At 40.7% G+C, this 17,482-nt stretch overlaps 1 protein-coding gene across 4 annotated transcripts in view; it reads right to left on the bottom strand.

The window, feature by feature from the left end:
• dip2cb (disco-interacting protein 2 homolog Cb) overlaps positions 1 to 17,482 on the bottom strand; it is a 205,492-nt gene that overhangs the window by 96,898 nt on the left and 91,112 nt on the right. For 2 of the 4 annotated variants that reach the window (XM_060905941.1, XM_060905940.1), the window contains exons 4-8: positions 15,615 to 15,740; positions 12,632 to 12,814; positions 11,199 to 11,333; positions 8,155 to 8,292; positions 7,590 to 7,709 (exon numbers count right to left, since the gene is read on the bottom strand). In XM_060905941.1, coding sequence (XP_060761924.1) covers positions 7,590 to 7,709; positions 8,155 to 8,292; positions 11,199 to 11,333; positions 12,632 to 12,814; positions 15,615 to 15,740 — 702 coding nt within the window. Of the gene's footprint in view, positions 1 to 7,589; positions 7,710 to 8,154; positions 8,293 to 11,198; positions 11,334 to 12,631; positions 12,815 to 15,605; positions 15,741 to 17,482 lie in introns of all 4 variants that reach the window. The other 2 variants (XM_060905939.1, XM_060905938.1) reach the window with 1 other exon arrangement.

Raw genomic sequence — 17,482 nt, forward strand, 5'->3', positions numbered from 1 at the left:
ACACTGAATAATTGGTAATTTTTCAAACTTTGTATTCAGTATCCAACCATCTATGTGCCTGCCAATTTCCATGTAAATATCTTGAAAAATAAAAAAAGTTACGAAGAAAAAACATTTGATCTCATTCGTTCATGAGGTCCATTCTAGACCATGTGATCCTCATACAGAATATTATGTCAGTTTTCTAAAAATTAAGCCGTTTTTTCAATCTTTGATTTGTAATATATCAAGAACAGATAAACACATTTTAATTCAGTAAAAAGTATGTTGTTTAGCATTCAATTTGGAATTCAGTGAGAGCAGTTTTGAGCAATTTGGATTGAACTTTCACCTGATGTGTACTAACATTGCTCCTGCTACTGCTCAGTAGCAGTATTCACCTTTCATTCTTCCTGCTGCACCATCTCCTTCAAGCATTCATATGCCACCATCTAGGTGACCAATCAGCCTGATCCATGACACTACAGTGGTTGAGTTGGGCTGCCATTGGCCTCGTGTGTTCAGATTTTTCCCCCCCTCAATAGTCCCCTGCTATGTACCAACTGGCTAGAACTGCCAAGGTGTTTGCCCTCACTGTACAGTGTGCTGTTTGCTGCTGAGCCTGCTAACACAACCCAAATCCACTCATATGTAGCACTTAAGATGGACTCCAGTTCCTCTCTGAGCCCATTTTCAATTTTGGCCTTAGTCATGTCCAAAAACAAGTCAGGATAAGAGCATACAAGCAAGCATAAGGGTGTACAAGCAACTTTTTTCTCTGAAGTAGTTGTGACAGCCAATAGCAAGATGGCAGCAGCCCTTGTGAGAGTGGATAATGATGACTGGATTTTATGGAGAGCTTTAAAAGAGGTTGTGGATTGATAGCTTAACTGCACCCAAGTTGGCTAAGTGGAGCATGCTTTAGCTAGTACCACAGGTCAGCCTGGGCTACATAGCAACTGTGCATACCTGCATTCCATCACTGGTTGTCTCCCAACAAAACTCTAAGCCTACGTGTGCACTGGCCAAGCAGTGAATACAGATACAATGAAGATGTACCGGTAAGAGCTTGTGACAATGCATCATTTATGGCACATACTGAAATCTACCATGCCACAAATGCTCTTTGGACCAGCTACAAATAAGAAAACAGCTGTGGAAAGGAGAATGCAGGTATCAGGATCATAAAGCCAGCACTTAATGGATGGTTATGTGGTGTCTTTCAGTCACCACAACTTGGTCTTGTCATCCAATGGCCACAGAAAGCCCTAGACAGGGAGATTCACAACCTCAGGCCTCAAGCAGGTACTTGTATACCTCGCATTTATCCTGTGGGGCAGCCCTGAGCATGCTAAAGGGCCTGGCAAAGCATACTGACAAAGGGCAGACAGCAGGGCAGCAACCACACTAGATCAATAGGTACTCTGACAGGGTTGCAAGCAGACAAGCTGAGTTCTGGTGTTGGCCCCCAAAATTCTTGGGGCTTAGTGCCTCATCAATATAAGACAAGATAGCCACTCTAACGATATTCTTTCTTTGTTGGACAAAGGGACAACTAAAAAGGTACAGTTGTGGTCAGAAATTCACATATAGTGAATAACATGAATGTCATCTTGGATATGAATGTCATGGCAATATTTGGGCTTTCAGTAATTTCTTTGAACTGTTCTTTTTCTGTGGCAGAATGATTGTACAGCATACAGCTTTAATATAAAAAAAACCACTAGAATTTGGTGCACAAGTTTTAATTTTCTTTGGATTTTCTGAAATCAACACAGGGTCAAAATTATACATACAGGGTCAAAAATGTACATATGCTCACTTAGGTTATTAATTCAGAGGTGCTGAAACTTCCAGTATATCTCTCATCTTGTCAAGGCCGAGATCTCTTAATTTCCTGTTAGTGATCATGATTGACTACAGCTGGTAGCTTCTCTGTGCCTTCATAAAAAGGGTTTGTTTACAGCACTCATTGGATTGACTTTCCTTGGGAAAGTCCAAGGAGCTCAGTGCAGATCTGAGAAAGAGGATCACAGATGTACACAACTCCAGAATGTCTCTTGGAGCCATTTCTAAACAGCTACAAATTCCAAGGTTAGTTCAAACAATTGTATCCAAGTTATTGTGAGGTGTAGTCACTTTGCCAAGCCACTTTGCTTCAAGAAAACCCAAACTGTCACCCTCAGCTGAAAGGAAATTGGTTTGGATGGTCAGGAACAACTTGGGAACCACCATGGCACAGCCCTGCCATGAACTGCAAGCTGATGGATCACAGTCTACAGTTCAGATCACCATGGACTAAGAGGCTGCTATTCAAGCAATAACCGCCTGCTCCAAAACTGACACCTTCAAGCTTAACTAAAGTTTGAAGCTGACCACAAGACAAAGAAAAAGCCTTCTGGAGGAAAGCTGTATGGAAAGATCAGACAAAGATTGAGTTGTTTGGCCACAATGACCACCATGTACAGAGGAACACTGTACCAGCTGGTGGTGGTGGTAGGATCATCATGCTCTGGGGCTGTTTTGCTGCCACTGGAACTGGTTCATTACACAAAGTGGATGGAATAATGAAGGAGGACTACCTGAGAATTTTTCAGCATAAACCATCAGAAACTTCAACACGACTTGGGACTTAGAAACAGGACAGTGAACCCAAACATGCCTCAGAGCTGGTTGTGGAGGATAAAGCAGGCTAACATTAAGCTTAAAACAAGTCCTGACTTCAACCCTATTGAAAATATATGGACCGTGCTTATAAGTCAAGTCCATGCCAAGAAAAAAGGGAAAAAATTTTTTTTTTAACTCTACCAATTCTACCATGAAGAGTCGTGAAATATCCAACCAGAATTCTGCCAGAAGCTTGTTCATGGTAAACAAAAATGTTTGGTCAAGGTGAATATTGTGAAGAGACATTTTACCCAAATATTAGGTGTGCTGTATGTATATTTTTGACCCTGTATGTATAATTTTGACCCTGTGTTAATTTCAGAATACCCAAAGAAAATTAAAATTTGTGCACCAAATTCTACTGTTTTTTTAATTAAAGATGTATGCTGTACAATCATTCTGCCACAGAAAAAGAACAGTTCAAAGAAATTACTGAAAGCCCAAATATTGCCATGACATTCATATCCAAAATGACATTCATGTCACTGTATGTAAACTTCTGGCCACAACTGTAGGTCCAACAGTTTAGAACAAAAGGGTTCTACCCAACATACGAGGGGCGTTCAATAAGTAATGCCCCTGACCCACTTCCAGTTGTCTGATCTAGCTGAAATTTTGCATGTGCAATGATTTATATCTCTATGGGTTATGTGGCAAATTACAGCTCTGAACTAATTGTGGTTTCTGATTTACACGTGTTTGAACTGAGTCAGGTGTGAAATGGAGCCTGTTGAGTGTTGCTCAGTGATCCGGTTTTTGTATTTGAAAGGTCGCACACCACAGGAGACTTTTGATGAAATGAAAGAAACTTATGGTGATAATGCCCCATCATATGACCTTGTAAAATGCTGGCATCATGAATTCAAACATGGCCGGAAGTCTGTGGAAACAGCTCCCAGACCTGGTCGCCCCCCTTCTGCCATTGATGAGGCATCTGTCCGTCAAGTTGAGGCTGCCATTTTGGAAGATCGGCGCATTACTATTTGCCAAATAGCTCAAAAGGTAAAGATTAGTACAGGGTCTGTGGAAACTATCATTCATGACCATTTGCATATGCATAAGGTGTCTGCCAGATGGATTCCCAGGTTGCTCACACCTTTCCAGAAGCGAGAACGCGTCAAGTGCTCGAGGATGAATTTGGAGATGTGCCAAGAAGATGAGTCAAAGTTTTTCAAAAGACTGATTACACAGGATGAAACCTGGGTCCATCACTATGATCCAGAGACCAAAGCCCAGTCAATGCAGTGGAAGCACTTGGACTCACCACCTCCAAAGAAGGCAAGGGTGCAGCCCTCCGCTGGCAAGGTCATGCTCACAGTCTTCTGGGACCAGGATGGAGTAGTGATGACAGATTTCCTGGCAAAGGGTACCACAATTACAGGAGCCTATTATGCTTCACTTTTAAGGAAATTAAGAGAAGCTATCAAAATCAAGAGGCGGGGCAAGATCAGCAAAGGTATCCTCCTCCTGCAGGACAACGCTCCGGTCCACAACTTGCTTGTCGCCAGATCAGAAGCACGGGAGTGTGGCTATGAAATCCTCCCCCATCCTCCCTACTCTCCAGACCTTGCACCCTCTGACTTTCACCTCTTCCAAGCCATGAAGTTGTTTTTGAAAGGAAAGCGTTTCCCAGATGATGCAGCCTTGATTTCTGAAGTCATGTCGTGGTTGGAGGACCAACCTGGGGTGTTCTACAAAAACGGTCTCCAGAGCTGCATCAAACGATGGGAGAAATGCATAACTCTGGGTGGTTCCTATGTAGAGAAAGACTAATAACTGTGCCAAGTTTCGTTGCTCTACTGCTATGGGAAGTGGGTCAGGGGCATTACTTATTGAACGCCCCTCGTAACAGCAGTTTCTACTTGAGACATCTCAACTTGAAAAAAGTTGACAGATTTATGTTCAAGTTGCCACAAGCTATTTTTTGTGTGATCTCAAAACAACAAAGTTACAGCCTTACAGCCCTAAAGTCACAGGTTTGATCCTGAGCTGAGCAGTGTTTGGCTGTTTTATTCCCAAATTTCGCCTTCAGGATCAATAATGTACATCTATCCATCCATCTAGCCTTATGTTTGTCAGTGATGGACCATTTCCAAATTAGTGTTTGGAACAACACAAAACAGTGATTCTAAACGGCTGGTTACTTTTACTGCCAGCCAATTTAGGGAGGGAATGAAGGAAATATGGAAGGATGGATGGGAAAAATATAGTCAAACGCCACACAGTCACCCAAGCTCAGGCTCAAACTTACGACTATGGCTGTAAGGCTGTAACTCCACCACTGCGCCATCAACTGCCTATTAAGATGCTGCCTGGATGTGTAGTATTCATGACCAATAATGCATTTCGACATAGAAAAATAAGCTGTGATCTTGAAAAAACAACTTTTGTCATCTTCGGATAACAAAAAAAAAAAGAAATAATTCTGGGCCTTTCTAGATTTTCATATGAAACCACATGAGTAGTTCAAGTCTGTGGAGCTACACAATACCAATTTCCATGTTCCCACTGTCCCTGAACACCAGTGGCTTTTTATAATTGCATTAGAAAGGCAGGCATTCCAAATCAGTGTTTTCTGCTTTAGCCTTTCTCTATTGTCAGTGTTTTTGAAAAATATGCTCCTCTGATGGCCAGTTATCAGAATACTGGCAGACACTTCCAACCTCCTGACCCACATTACTATGCATGGCCCTGAACTTCCTTCACCATCTATTGTACACTGCACAGAATTTAACAACTAAGTCACATTGTTCTGTTTGTGGTGCCAATGTGGCTACTTTTACTTAAGGAAGAACACCCTGGTGGTTTGCTCCCTGGGCAGATGCACCAACCCAAATAACTGGAAAAGATTTGGCCTGTGGATCTAATGCACTACCTGTTTCTCAAACTACTTCAGGGACTGCTAGACAGCAGCATGTCTATGTGGAGGCCATGTGCATCACATCACATCACAGCACTATGGTTGGCATCTCTCAAGGGACTCAAACTCATTACAATCTTGTTGAAAGAGGTGCAGTGCCTCCATCTGCCATGAGGCCCAGCCTGGGATTTGACCTTTGTGCTGGAGTTCCTCAAGGCTCCTCCTAATAAGCCTATGCAGGATACTGAACTGAAATAGGTGTCCTTTTTGCTAGAGATCACTTTTGGGAGGGTGTTAAGTGGTATCTCTTTGGAGATAAGCTTGCTTTGCATACACTGATTGTAGTTAAACCCGGGGATTTTGGCCAAGGTTATATTATCAAATTTTGTAAACCAAATCAAGTGAATGAGAAAGTACCAAGATGATATGCACTGCCTCTAGTGGTTATCCAGGGTTCACAGAACCACAGTTATATCGGTAACTAGTGTTACTGCTGGGTGGCTGCAGGGCATTGGACGAGGTTATTTTTTTCCTTATTTTTCTTCACTTACTTGAAAGGAAAGTTAAGCTCTAAATGGATGCCCTGTTGAGGCATTACAGAGCTGTTCCCTTCTAATCATTTTCCAAGCAACTTTCCCAGAAACTTTATACTTTACACTTTCCTATGTTCCCACTGCCAAATAATATTATAGTTTTTAAAATTACCTAAATTAGATGAAACATAAAACTTGTCACCTTCCTCAGTCACATCGGAGTCAGAGCGCTGAGCACCCAGTTCCACATTCATAAAAGGCTATTCACATGGTAACGGCATGATAATCACTTTCACTCTTTCGGTTTTGATCGGTTTCTCTTTCGCAGTGGGAATACCCACCATAAACAGGATAAAATCTGTCAGAAGTAGTTTAGGCTATTTGGAGGTAAAACTTGTTGCAAGATGGCATGTGGATTCTATGCGCTTCGGATTCAGGACAGCAATTCAATTCATTTCATGATTCAGGACAGAGATTTGGTTCAATCTTGAGAACTGTGACACTGACGATAAGTGGGGTTTTTTTTACTTTGACTTGATCCAGCCAAAGATCAACTCGAGTAAGTGTAAATATTTCTTTTATTTATTATGAGCAGATCGGGTGATGTGTGCGCTGTACTGCATACACAGGAAAAATGACTGAGCAATTTTTTCCAGAGTTAAAAGTATTTACCTTAAAAATAGTTAATTTTGCTCCATTTTGAGTTTAGAGGGTAAAATTTGGAGTGGGAGCAAAATTCCAGAGTAATTAAGTAACAGAGTTGGTTTTGGCTCTGTACAAAACCAACAAAAACAGTACAAAAGTTAATTTCAAGACACAGTGAATACAGTCAAATACCAGATAAATGAAGCTGTTGTAAAAAGCAGTTTTAAAACTGTGTTGGAATGTGTGACAAAACATAACCTTACCCATTGGGACTTGACCTGATGGGATTAAGAGTTGGCAGTGGGAGGGGTTTTCACTCTTCTCATTGAATAGAATGGAAATTTTCACCCTTCTCATTGAATACCCATCCCACTGCCAACCCTTTATCCCAAAACAATAGGGCATAATTTTTTTGATGGCCAGTTAATTGTCCAAATCAATGGAGCAGATTTAAGTTTTTCGTGCTTGATACATTCCTAAGATTGAACAGAATCACCGCAAGTGATCTAAACGTTTCGACACAATGGGCAAGGTCATGTTTTTTCACACATTCCAGCACAGTTCTAAAACTGCTTTTTACAACATCTTCATTTATCTGTTATTTTTATAAAAGTACAATCATGACATACATACTACACACATTACTGTAGCTGAACTTGTGCTGAATACAAAAAAAGTCATATGACTTTGAAAATACTGCTTAGATTTGCCGACATTGACAACAAAATCAGAGCGTGCCAAAATCATTAGAGTGCCAGAAAATACCCTCAGACCCCAGAGGGTTAATGGACAGACTTACTGGTAAACTATGAGGGTTAAGTGGAAGAGACCTCAATAACCCATCTGAACATCTATGACACCCATTTAAACAGTCATACACAATTAGTTGATCATTGTATTTGTACCTTCCAACAGTTCCTCAAAGTCGTCAATAAAGTACTCCCTCAGTGGACGTCTCTTGGGCTTCTTCAAAGTGTTTACCAGCTGCTGAATCTTCGAAGACACACGACTACTCACAGGCACGCCTATACATCAAATTAAACACGGACACATACACAAATGAATATACGCTTAAAAACAAGCACACACTCGCACATTAATATAAAACTAACCAAAAGTAAATTTAAAAAATAAATAAATTAATAAACTTTATTATATAAAGGTTATATAATTTTAGAGGCAAGCAGGCATAAATAAAGATGAAAAGTGACGTTCTGGGAAAAAGGCACAGAGTACATATTTAACACATGTTAAACTAACAGTGGTTTTCAAATGCTTTCGAATTTCCTCGGCTGTTAAAGATGTGATTTAGCTGTGAGGGTCTCATACTTTTGATGTACCACTATTAATAATAATAATATAATATAATATAATAATAATAATAATAATAATAATAAAATTGATTCAAGTATGCATGCAATTGTTCCTTGCCAGCTTTACAGCACACAAACACACTTATTCTTTACTCACCATCTCCTGTCTCCATGAGCTCAGCATTACCATATTTGGGCATAGGCTTGGTTGGCAAGGCAACCTGTGGGCGCTCCATGGTAACGAGGGGTGGGTCTGACATGCAGCTTGTGATGTCAGGAGGTGCAGGATGACTGTCTGTATACAGGACAAAAATCACCACAACAGATCTCAGATTTACATCTATAAAAAATATACTCTTGTCCTATCCAGACTTTGTGTTTGAGCACTTCGACAGTTAAGATACTGTCGCTGTTGCTGCTTGTACAGCATTCATCAGAAAAGTACTTAAACAGTTTACTGAATAGAGCATGTGAAAGTTTAGTCAACCACGTGGCTTAAAGAACCCAAACTGGAATTTTTAACTCATTAACTCTTCTAATTTCGATAATACAGGTTTCAAACAGAGTCTCAAAAATCCAGTGTTCTCCCCAGGATTCAAATAAAGCCCTAACTTTTGGATGGCCGCAGTACTAGGATGGCTTTTTCCCTTTCTTGTTGGGGGGGTCCAGGGGTCTTCCCTGGAAATTTTTGGAAAAAGGGAGCTTGTTTGGTGGCATATGGTGACTTTTAGGAGCATTTTATGGTGGTAACGACACTAACTTTTTACTGTTAAGATAGTTGAAAAGGTTGCTGCAACAAGTGGAGGCTGTGGTTTGCAGCATGGGGCTCACATGAGCAATAAATAAAGTCATCATCTGACAACAATGTAGTATACAGAGTGTTTCAAAAAATTATCATTTCACAATCTAATAACTTTGCCAATTCTCATTCAATTGACCTCAAATTTTAACAGCATGTGTGGAAACAGGTCAAAATTTTATGTTTTTTGTTATCTTTTTAGGTATAGAAATGCCATTCACTGGAAAATAAAAGGTGTTTTGTGTGTTAGAGTATGCACGAACACACTTGAACAAGACTGTGCAGCGTGCATTTATGACAGAATTCTCTAAAAATGCACCAACTGCAATGCAGATTTGGACATGGCACAAAAAGTTCAAAGAGGAAGGCTGTCTGTGCAAGGCAAAAGGATCTGGACGACCATCAGGACTGGAAGAGACGGTCGAGCGGGTTCACGAATATTGAAAATTTGTGAAATCATTCACTGAATCCACATACCTTTGAATTTCTCATTCAAATTTTGAAGAATAAATCTTATATTGCTCAATATTAAGCCTGTTCGGTTTCATTTGCCTAGACTATGTAGTTTCTGGGATATTTACATCTCAAATAATATCCATTTTTTTAAAACACCCTGTATAATAATGCTGTTTTATTACCCGAACACCACTAACCAAAAGCTTAAATGAGTTCTGTTGCAGTAAAAAAAAAAAAAAACAAACAAACAAACCTGCAGACCGCATTTACTGCACAAATGCTACAATCTTGAGTAGCACCTTTATACTTAGGCCTACTTAATACTTCAAACTTCGGTTTTGGTTTCACTTCTTTCCTCTTCTCTTTCTGGCTCTTTACTGTCCTACTGGACAATGTGCAATACCTCTTCTGTTGGACTTTTTTTTTCCCTTCCTCTTCCCCATATCTTATTCTTTTTTATATTTGTATATGTAAATACTTAATTTAATTTCATTTATCTAGAAGTTTTTCTCTATTTCTACTCTGTTTATCCTGTAATGATGCTACTGGAATTTTAATTTCCCTGAGGGAACCCGCCCAAAGGGATCAATAAAGTTCTATCTAAACTCTAATCTAATCTAATCTAATCTAATCTAATCTAATCTAATCTAATCTAATCTAATCTAATCTAATCTAATCTATCTTTAGTTGTCGAAAACATGAATCTATGGGGCACTAAACGCCATTCGCACCTCTTTTGAGCATGATTGAAATATGGAGATGCATACCCACCACAAAAAACTATAAACCACGATCTCGCCACGCACTGAAGCGTCATGGTACCAGTGCAGCAGCAAAGCGATTGAGGGCATTTGTTGTGATTGGGGATTTCCCAGGGGTATTTCCAGTCTGCCTTAGCGCATCATGGCAGCAAACCGGCCCAAAACACTGATTTTCCTTCAAAATATGCCCCAAACATCGCAAGGTAGGAGTCTGACGGGATTTTTCAGCAAGTGTTGGAGCAAAAATAAATTAATTAATTTAAGGGGGGGAGTGTGTCAGCAAATTTAATGCGTCTCAGCATGAAATTAAAGCGTGTCGTCCCCGACACGCAAAAGCGCTCTGGGGAGAATACTGAAAATCATATAAAAAGGTTTGGAAAGCAATATATATGAACTCAGTTTGTGATATTACAAAAAATGAAGCTCCCTGCCTTTAAGCTCAACGTATTTAATGTATATGCACACTATTAGGATGTCAAAACGAGATACAGCTGCAGAACCTGTGTGCCAAGCTCACATTAGTGCTCAGTAAAATCTTCGTTGTTATAGCATGTATTCAGGTTCAGCTACTGTTATATAAATTGTTGAGAATGTAACAATGCAAACTGTGACTCAGATATTGAAATGTGACTCATTATTACCTGTGACAAATAGCTTTTCATCAGATCACTCGCTGCTTAGCTATGAAGCAGGCTTGTCTACAGCAGCAAATAGCATTCTGATACAAATACTACTTATTTCCCAGGTTTAGTGAACAAATGAACTCCTGGTCACCATAATGTTCACACAAACACGGTCCTATTTCATCAGTGTGTCTCCTTACCTTGTACTCACAGGGTACATGACAAATAATAGCAGAGCAAAACCAGGATGGTGGGGAATAGGAAGCGGACAAGCAACAGGATACATATTCAATTTACATATTATGTATATTCATAGCTCAATGTACATTTATCACAGTATTCTTAAAAAAAAATCTCTAACTCTGAAAAACAAGGCCAAGATGACTACCATCCTGTCTGCCCACAGAGCAGACCTAATTATGCTGTCTTGGACTGCCTGCCACAGATGGAAGAGGTATTGGGTAGCACTCTTGATGCTGGCATGAATCACTGCCCCACTTGGGATTGAATACGGATTAAACAGCAGATTCAGGTGTACTTTAATGAGACGTGGCATACTGACCCTCGGAGTCCAATGATGACCAAGGACGTTCGGACTGGTAGTCATAAGAGCGCTGACCGACGTTACCATTTTCTAATGAGACACCCATCTCCCTTAAGCCCCGCCTCTTGAGGGACAGATGAGAAACTTGGCCGACTTGGTGAGGGGAAAAAAAGAGAAAGGAGGAAAGAAAGAAAAAAGAAAGAAAGAACGAACACCACACATGTATATGAATACATAGGAAAGAGTACATTGTATTTGTTGTATGTAGATGTTATGATTACTTGCCAATACCATATGTACTCTGCTGCTAACAATCTGTAATACAAAACAAGCTAAACTGTCTCCACATAAATGCTAATGGTAGCCCTGAGAGAACCACTGACAGGAAGGTCTCTGGATGTACTGTATGCTCAAGGTACTATGCAAAAACAGAGGTCTCAAAGGTAGCTAGTCGGCAGCAAATTGGCGCCTGCAGAAGGATTTGCCACTGTCTCGTTTTCATTGAGTAACAAAAAATATTTTCGTTTACATATCTGTACAAAACTGAGCAGTGTGCAATGTGAAACTAAGTTTTATTCAACTAAATAATGGCCAAATACTAACACATCCATAGGAAATAGAGGCATCCATTATGCTGCCATGTGCTGTAACTAAGATGTAATCTGATTGGCTGACAAGGTGTTGACAGTGTTTCGTGTACTGTGATTGAGCCGTGCTACCACATGGCTAGAAATGGCGACTAAGAAGCGGAGCGGCACGTTAGATGCCTGGTTTTCAAAAAGGCCTCGATCTATGGGTAAGTCTGTAATTTTAGCCATCACTCTGATTATTGAGGGAAATATGTCTGTGTATGGGTCCATGTATAAATGCTGGTCGGCTAAATATTAAACTCTATTTTGCTGTTTACAATAAATTGGAAATTCCTCCCCAAATGCCTTGAAACTGTGCCACAGATAACCCCAGTTTTCCATTTTTCTCGCCTATGGTTCATGGTGAAGGGCTTCAGCCATTTTAATTGTACCCTCCTATTCTCTGCCTTGTACCCTTTTATTCCCCTAAACTTTGAGACCACTGCAAAAATACATGTGACTGTGTGTGCATGGTGGCACGGTGGTGCCGTGGTCAGCACTGTTGCCTCACAGCAAGAATGTTCTGGGTTCAAACCTTGTGGAGTTTGCATGTTCTCTCTGTGCTATGTGGGTTTTCTTCATGTGCTCTGGTTTCCCCCCACAGTCCAAAGATATGTGGATGAGGTCAATTGGCTACTCTAAATTACCCACAGGTGTGAATGTGAGTGTGAATGGGTGTTCGTCTCTGTGTTAGCCCTGCAGGACATTGGTGACCTTCCGAGGGTGTAACCCACCTCTGACCCAAAGTCGGGACTGGCGTCGGCTTCCTGCATGACCCTGACAGTATAGATAATGGATGGATGCGTGTGCACGTGTACTTACAGCTGTAAGTGTGTGCATTACTCTCTGCCAAACGTGCTGCATTGGCAGATCCATTGCTGTGTGATGATGATGATGATGTGGTTGATGAAGATGATCCACGAAGTGCTCGGCTGATCCAGGCCTCTACTCCTGCACCTCTGGCTCTTCCTAGGGAACCTTCACCCTCAGAGCATGACGAGGAGTCTACCAGCATGAGGAGAGAGCACACAGTGAACTAGGCAGTTTCAACCACTGCACATGAAACCACTCATGCACAAAATCACACACACATATATATAAATTCATTTGAGAACTCAAAATAGCAAGGTCTATAGCATGATTAAAGTAAACCATGTGTATACATTATCATTTCACCACTTTGGCTTGGCATCGCCGACACATTAAACTGAAATACGCACATGTTTAATTTCATTGTGTGTAAGAAGAATAAATAATTTAATTTGTTCCTGTGGTTTGTACCATGCTTAGCTAATCACTGACCCATTAAAGGGGAACTGTAAGCAATTTTTTTTATTATCAAAATTCTATTTCTCATTTTATAAAATGTAGTAATGCATTTATGACAGCTATTCTGTCACTGCTATAGCAAGTTATGAGTGTTTGAAATATGCTATGTAATATATCAGACCATATGTCAAAGCAATGGCCATAAACGAGATTCGCTGAGACCTGTGCGAGACATCGTAAGACGGAAGTAAAACGTACAGCGGAAATCAAAGTGATCAACATCTGCCAACGTTGCCAAAAGGCATGCGCGGCCTCCTTTGAATGCTGACGTAATCAAGCCGGAAGTTTTCCTTGTGTCCGAAATCACTCCCTACTCACTATATAGGGAACTATATAATGGGGACGCCATTTTGTAGTGCTGTCCGAAATCTTAGTGAGGATTATGTGGGAAATGTGCTCAGTATAATATGCATTTATCACAAAAATACATGCATGTATTTATTATTTTGAAAACCCACCAGCCGCCTGATCCGGCACGTTTTAATTGTGCGACAGTAATGACGTAAATACCAGCACAATGGACTAGTCCTTATCCTGTCGTCTTTCCAACTCTTCTCTACTCCATGTTGGTTCGAAGTCGTATGGAATAATCTCCATCGCTGATGAAGCTGGAAAACCTCAAAAATTAATCTAAATTGGAATGATATGGCGATCTGGCCGCTGTGTAAACAGTTTTCAAAATGGCGGCGCTGGCACTTCACGTTTGAAGTCTCACACAAGTCTCGTGAAGATCGCGCGGATAAGCAACGCCTGCCGTGGACCATACGAACTACATTCAACATGGCTAAAACCGAAAAGGCTGATAAGTGTAATATAATATGCCAATATGAGTCACGATATAAGGTTAATAAAACCGAAAACGTAATTGAATAACATGTTAATTAAGAAATAAAGCAAGTTTAAAAATGACTTCAGTTCCCCTTTAATGCTGGTTCCAAGTCTCAATACACCGCAACCCCACTATAACAAAGTCCTTGAGGGATGTCCAAATAGTTCCTTTTACCAAAAAGTCCGTAATACTGAAACAGACCCACTTGTCACACCACTCACTTACGTAAAACAAGACCAACTGTGTTTAATTTATATTTACGCTTAATTCACTTACATATTTACAAAATAAAGGAAATAAGTCAGTCTTTTTAAGGTCATAAAAATAATGTGAACATTATAAACTTTCAATTAGTAAAAGTACGTGTAGCAATGAGGGCATGCTCGAGCATCAGCTGTGAACGGCGAGGAGTCGGGTTGAACCAGCGGGTAACGTAAGGAGTTACATCTGTGCCTAATTACTGGCTGACTATTAATGCGTCTCTGTGTCTTTCAGATGGCCAGTAACGAGAGAGAGCTGTGTTCCCCAACACGTGTGTATGTGTGTGCATGCCTGGTGTGTGTGTGTTTGCTTGTGTGAGCAAAACCTAAAGTCACTGAAAAGTGAAAGTAAATATAAATAATAAATAAAACACACCTTGAACTGTCACACCTGTCTCCCAGTTGTTCACTGCCCCAGTACGATACCAGTGTCCCATCAGTTTTACTTGCCGCAGAAACCTGTAATCCTGGACTGCTTTTTCTTCAATTACTTAAATGTCTGAGTCATTATTGTAGTTCCACTGACTGAGTTAAAGGATCACGAATGAAGGCGATGATTTCTTCATCTGTTATGGGAATGATAGAGGTAACTGGTGTATCGTTGTCAGTGTCCATCCACTGACTCACTATGTTTTCTAAATCTTCACCATTCAGTTCATTCGTGTGTTGCAAATCACTGATGTCAGCAGTCATTTTGTCTTTTTATCGATCCTTTGATCACTGTTCTCAATAATTGTTAGTGATGGACACCTAAGCGAGGCTAGTTAAGCCTTTGTTTTATGGCATTAACATGTTTTATTAACTCGACTGTGGACTTGATTACTTACGTATTGTTTGTCCCTGGGGGAAGAGCAGCGCGTGGCTCAGTGATGTTTTTTGAAGACTGTGACTCTGTCATTAAAGGCGGGGGACACGAATTTAGTTTGTTATTTACAAAAGTTCGTAGTAAAAGAGTTCATTATCGTGGGGTTGCACTCATGGCATTACTCGTTTTTTTCAATCTCACAATTATTTCGATCCAGCAATAGTAATACATTTCACATGAGCAGTTGAACAACAGAATTAACGCATCTGGAAAAAAAAAAAAAAAACATACTGATACTGCATTTGTATTGTAGTTGTTATGTGGAATACAAAGAAAGAAACTCAGATCTGTGAGGAGTCAGGACTTTTTGTTTGTATGGATGTGTACATGTGTCAAGGACAAACAGAGGGACAACTGACTTTAGTTTTGGTTTGTTGGTGTATCTTCTGCAAGTGCAAGAGATTTTCATGAGGCTGATGTTTATCAGTTTGAACAGGCAGTAATAAACATGCACATATACACAGTTTATACAAACCCTTTTACAAGGACACCCCCCCCCACACACACACACACCATAGTGACCTGGAGGTGTGTATGCCTCCATAGATGTTTGGACAACGAGGGAGTGTCGTTTAGAAGGCATGGGAACAGCCATCTTTCTTTCACACTGACGCTCCAACGCTGCCTGCACTGCTTCAGAATGAACATCTAAGGGAGAGAGAGAGAGAAAAAAAAAAAAAACAGTAGGCATGAATGTAATATTATTACAATGTATTTAAAAAAAACACACAAAACACCAGAGCATGGTATTGTGTGTGTGTGTGTGTGTGTGTGTGTGTGTGTATAGATAGACTACATGGCCAAAAGTATGTGGACACCTGACTACCAAACCCATATGCGCACGAACATCCCATTCCAGATGTAGCCCCCCCGTTTACAGCTATAACAACCTCCACACTTCTGGGAAGGCTTTCCACAAGATTTTGGAGCATGGCTTTGGAGATTTGTGTTCATTCGTCTACAAGAGCATTAGTAAATGTGGGCAGTGATGCTGGGTGAGGAGGACTGGGGTGCAATCATTGTTCCAGTTCACCCTGAAGGTGTTCATTGGAGTTGAGGTCAGGGCTCTGTGCAGGACACTTGAGTTCTTCTAATCCAACCCCAATGAACACCTTCAGGGTGAACTGGAACACTGAAGGAGTTCTTCTAATCCAACCACGTCTTCATCTACCTTGTTTTATGCAAGGTGCACTGTCATGTTGAAACAAGTTCGGCTATCTTGGTTTCACTGACGGGAAATCTTAACACTATAGCGCAGAAAGACATTCTATATTGTGTTCTTCCAAATTTGATATAGCATTTTGGGGAAGAACCACACATGGGTGTGATGGATAGGTGTCCAAAAGCTTGTACTACTGCTCATCAGTGGAGTAGTAACCTCAAATGTACACCTTTTGTATCTTGAGCATCCATCTTTAAAGGTCATAGGCACCGGTCGGAGGTGAAACGTAGAATATCAACTTTGTTGTCTAAAAGAACAACCCAAAAAGCGAATTCAATCTTCCTAGTGTCTAATTTGCACCCTAAAATTGAATAAAACGGTTAAAATATACTGTTTTGCCCAATTTCCGAAGGCTTGTTTACATCTCACTTGTGCGCACTTTCACCGCCAGGGAACGTCGTCGTGACGTCATTTAAGCCAAACAGACTGGGAGCAGCTCTGTGTTTACTTGCGAACCAAGCTCACATGTACAGACTTTGGTTGTGAGAGGCTGTGTAAAATGTCTGAAAGCAATAGCGATTTTGAAGTAGGAATTCTCTAAATTGAATATCGAGAGGTGAAACCATATACTGTATGTATGAACCTATAGCCGTTGCGAAGCAATCGGTGAATATGGCTCACTGGTTTGACCGTGTAGCCTCGGAATCAGACAGTGACTCGGCCGACTCTGATTGCGGTGACCCTGGACCTCAACAAGACTCGTGCCCAAACGATTTATCCTGATAGTTATGATAAATTCCTACTTTCGTCATAATACTAAATAAGAGCCCTTTTGAAGAATAATTAAACCGCCCTCCCTAGTGGATATAGGTAACGATTACTTGACAGTGGGCCGGTAGGCCACATTAGCCTGCTATCTGCAGTATTATACTATTTATAGCCTACTCTAAGCGAGGAAATATCCCTTTGTCTCATTTCCACAATGATTGTACAGAATCCTTCAGGATTCTTGACTTGTCAATTGCAAGCAAAAGTAAAAATGTTTACCTCCAATCTTCTCGTTTTTGCTTGAGCGTTGCTGCTCCGTTTCTTCTTTGACTGCTTGATTTTGTTACACGCAACCAATCCACTCTCTCCGCCTCGTCTCCTCTTCCAGAAAAAAAACAGCCCCTCTAGCTTCACGCGCACAATCCACTCTCTCCGCCTTGTCTCCTCTTTCTGAAAAAGC

The sequence above is a fragment of the Neoarius graeffei genome, chromosome 23 (assembly GCF_027579695.1).
Source record: "Neoarius graeffei isolate fNeoGra1 chromosome 23, fNeoGra1.pri, whole genome shotgun sequence".
Lineage (NCBI taxonomy): Eukaryota > Metazoa > Chordata > Actinopteri > Siluriformes > Ariidae > Neoarius > Neoarius graeffei.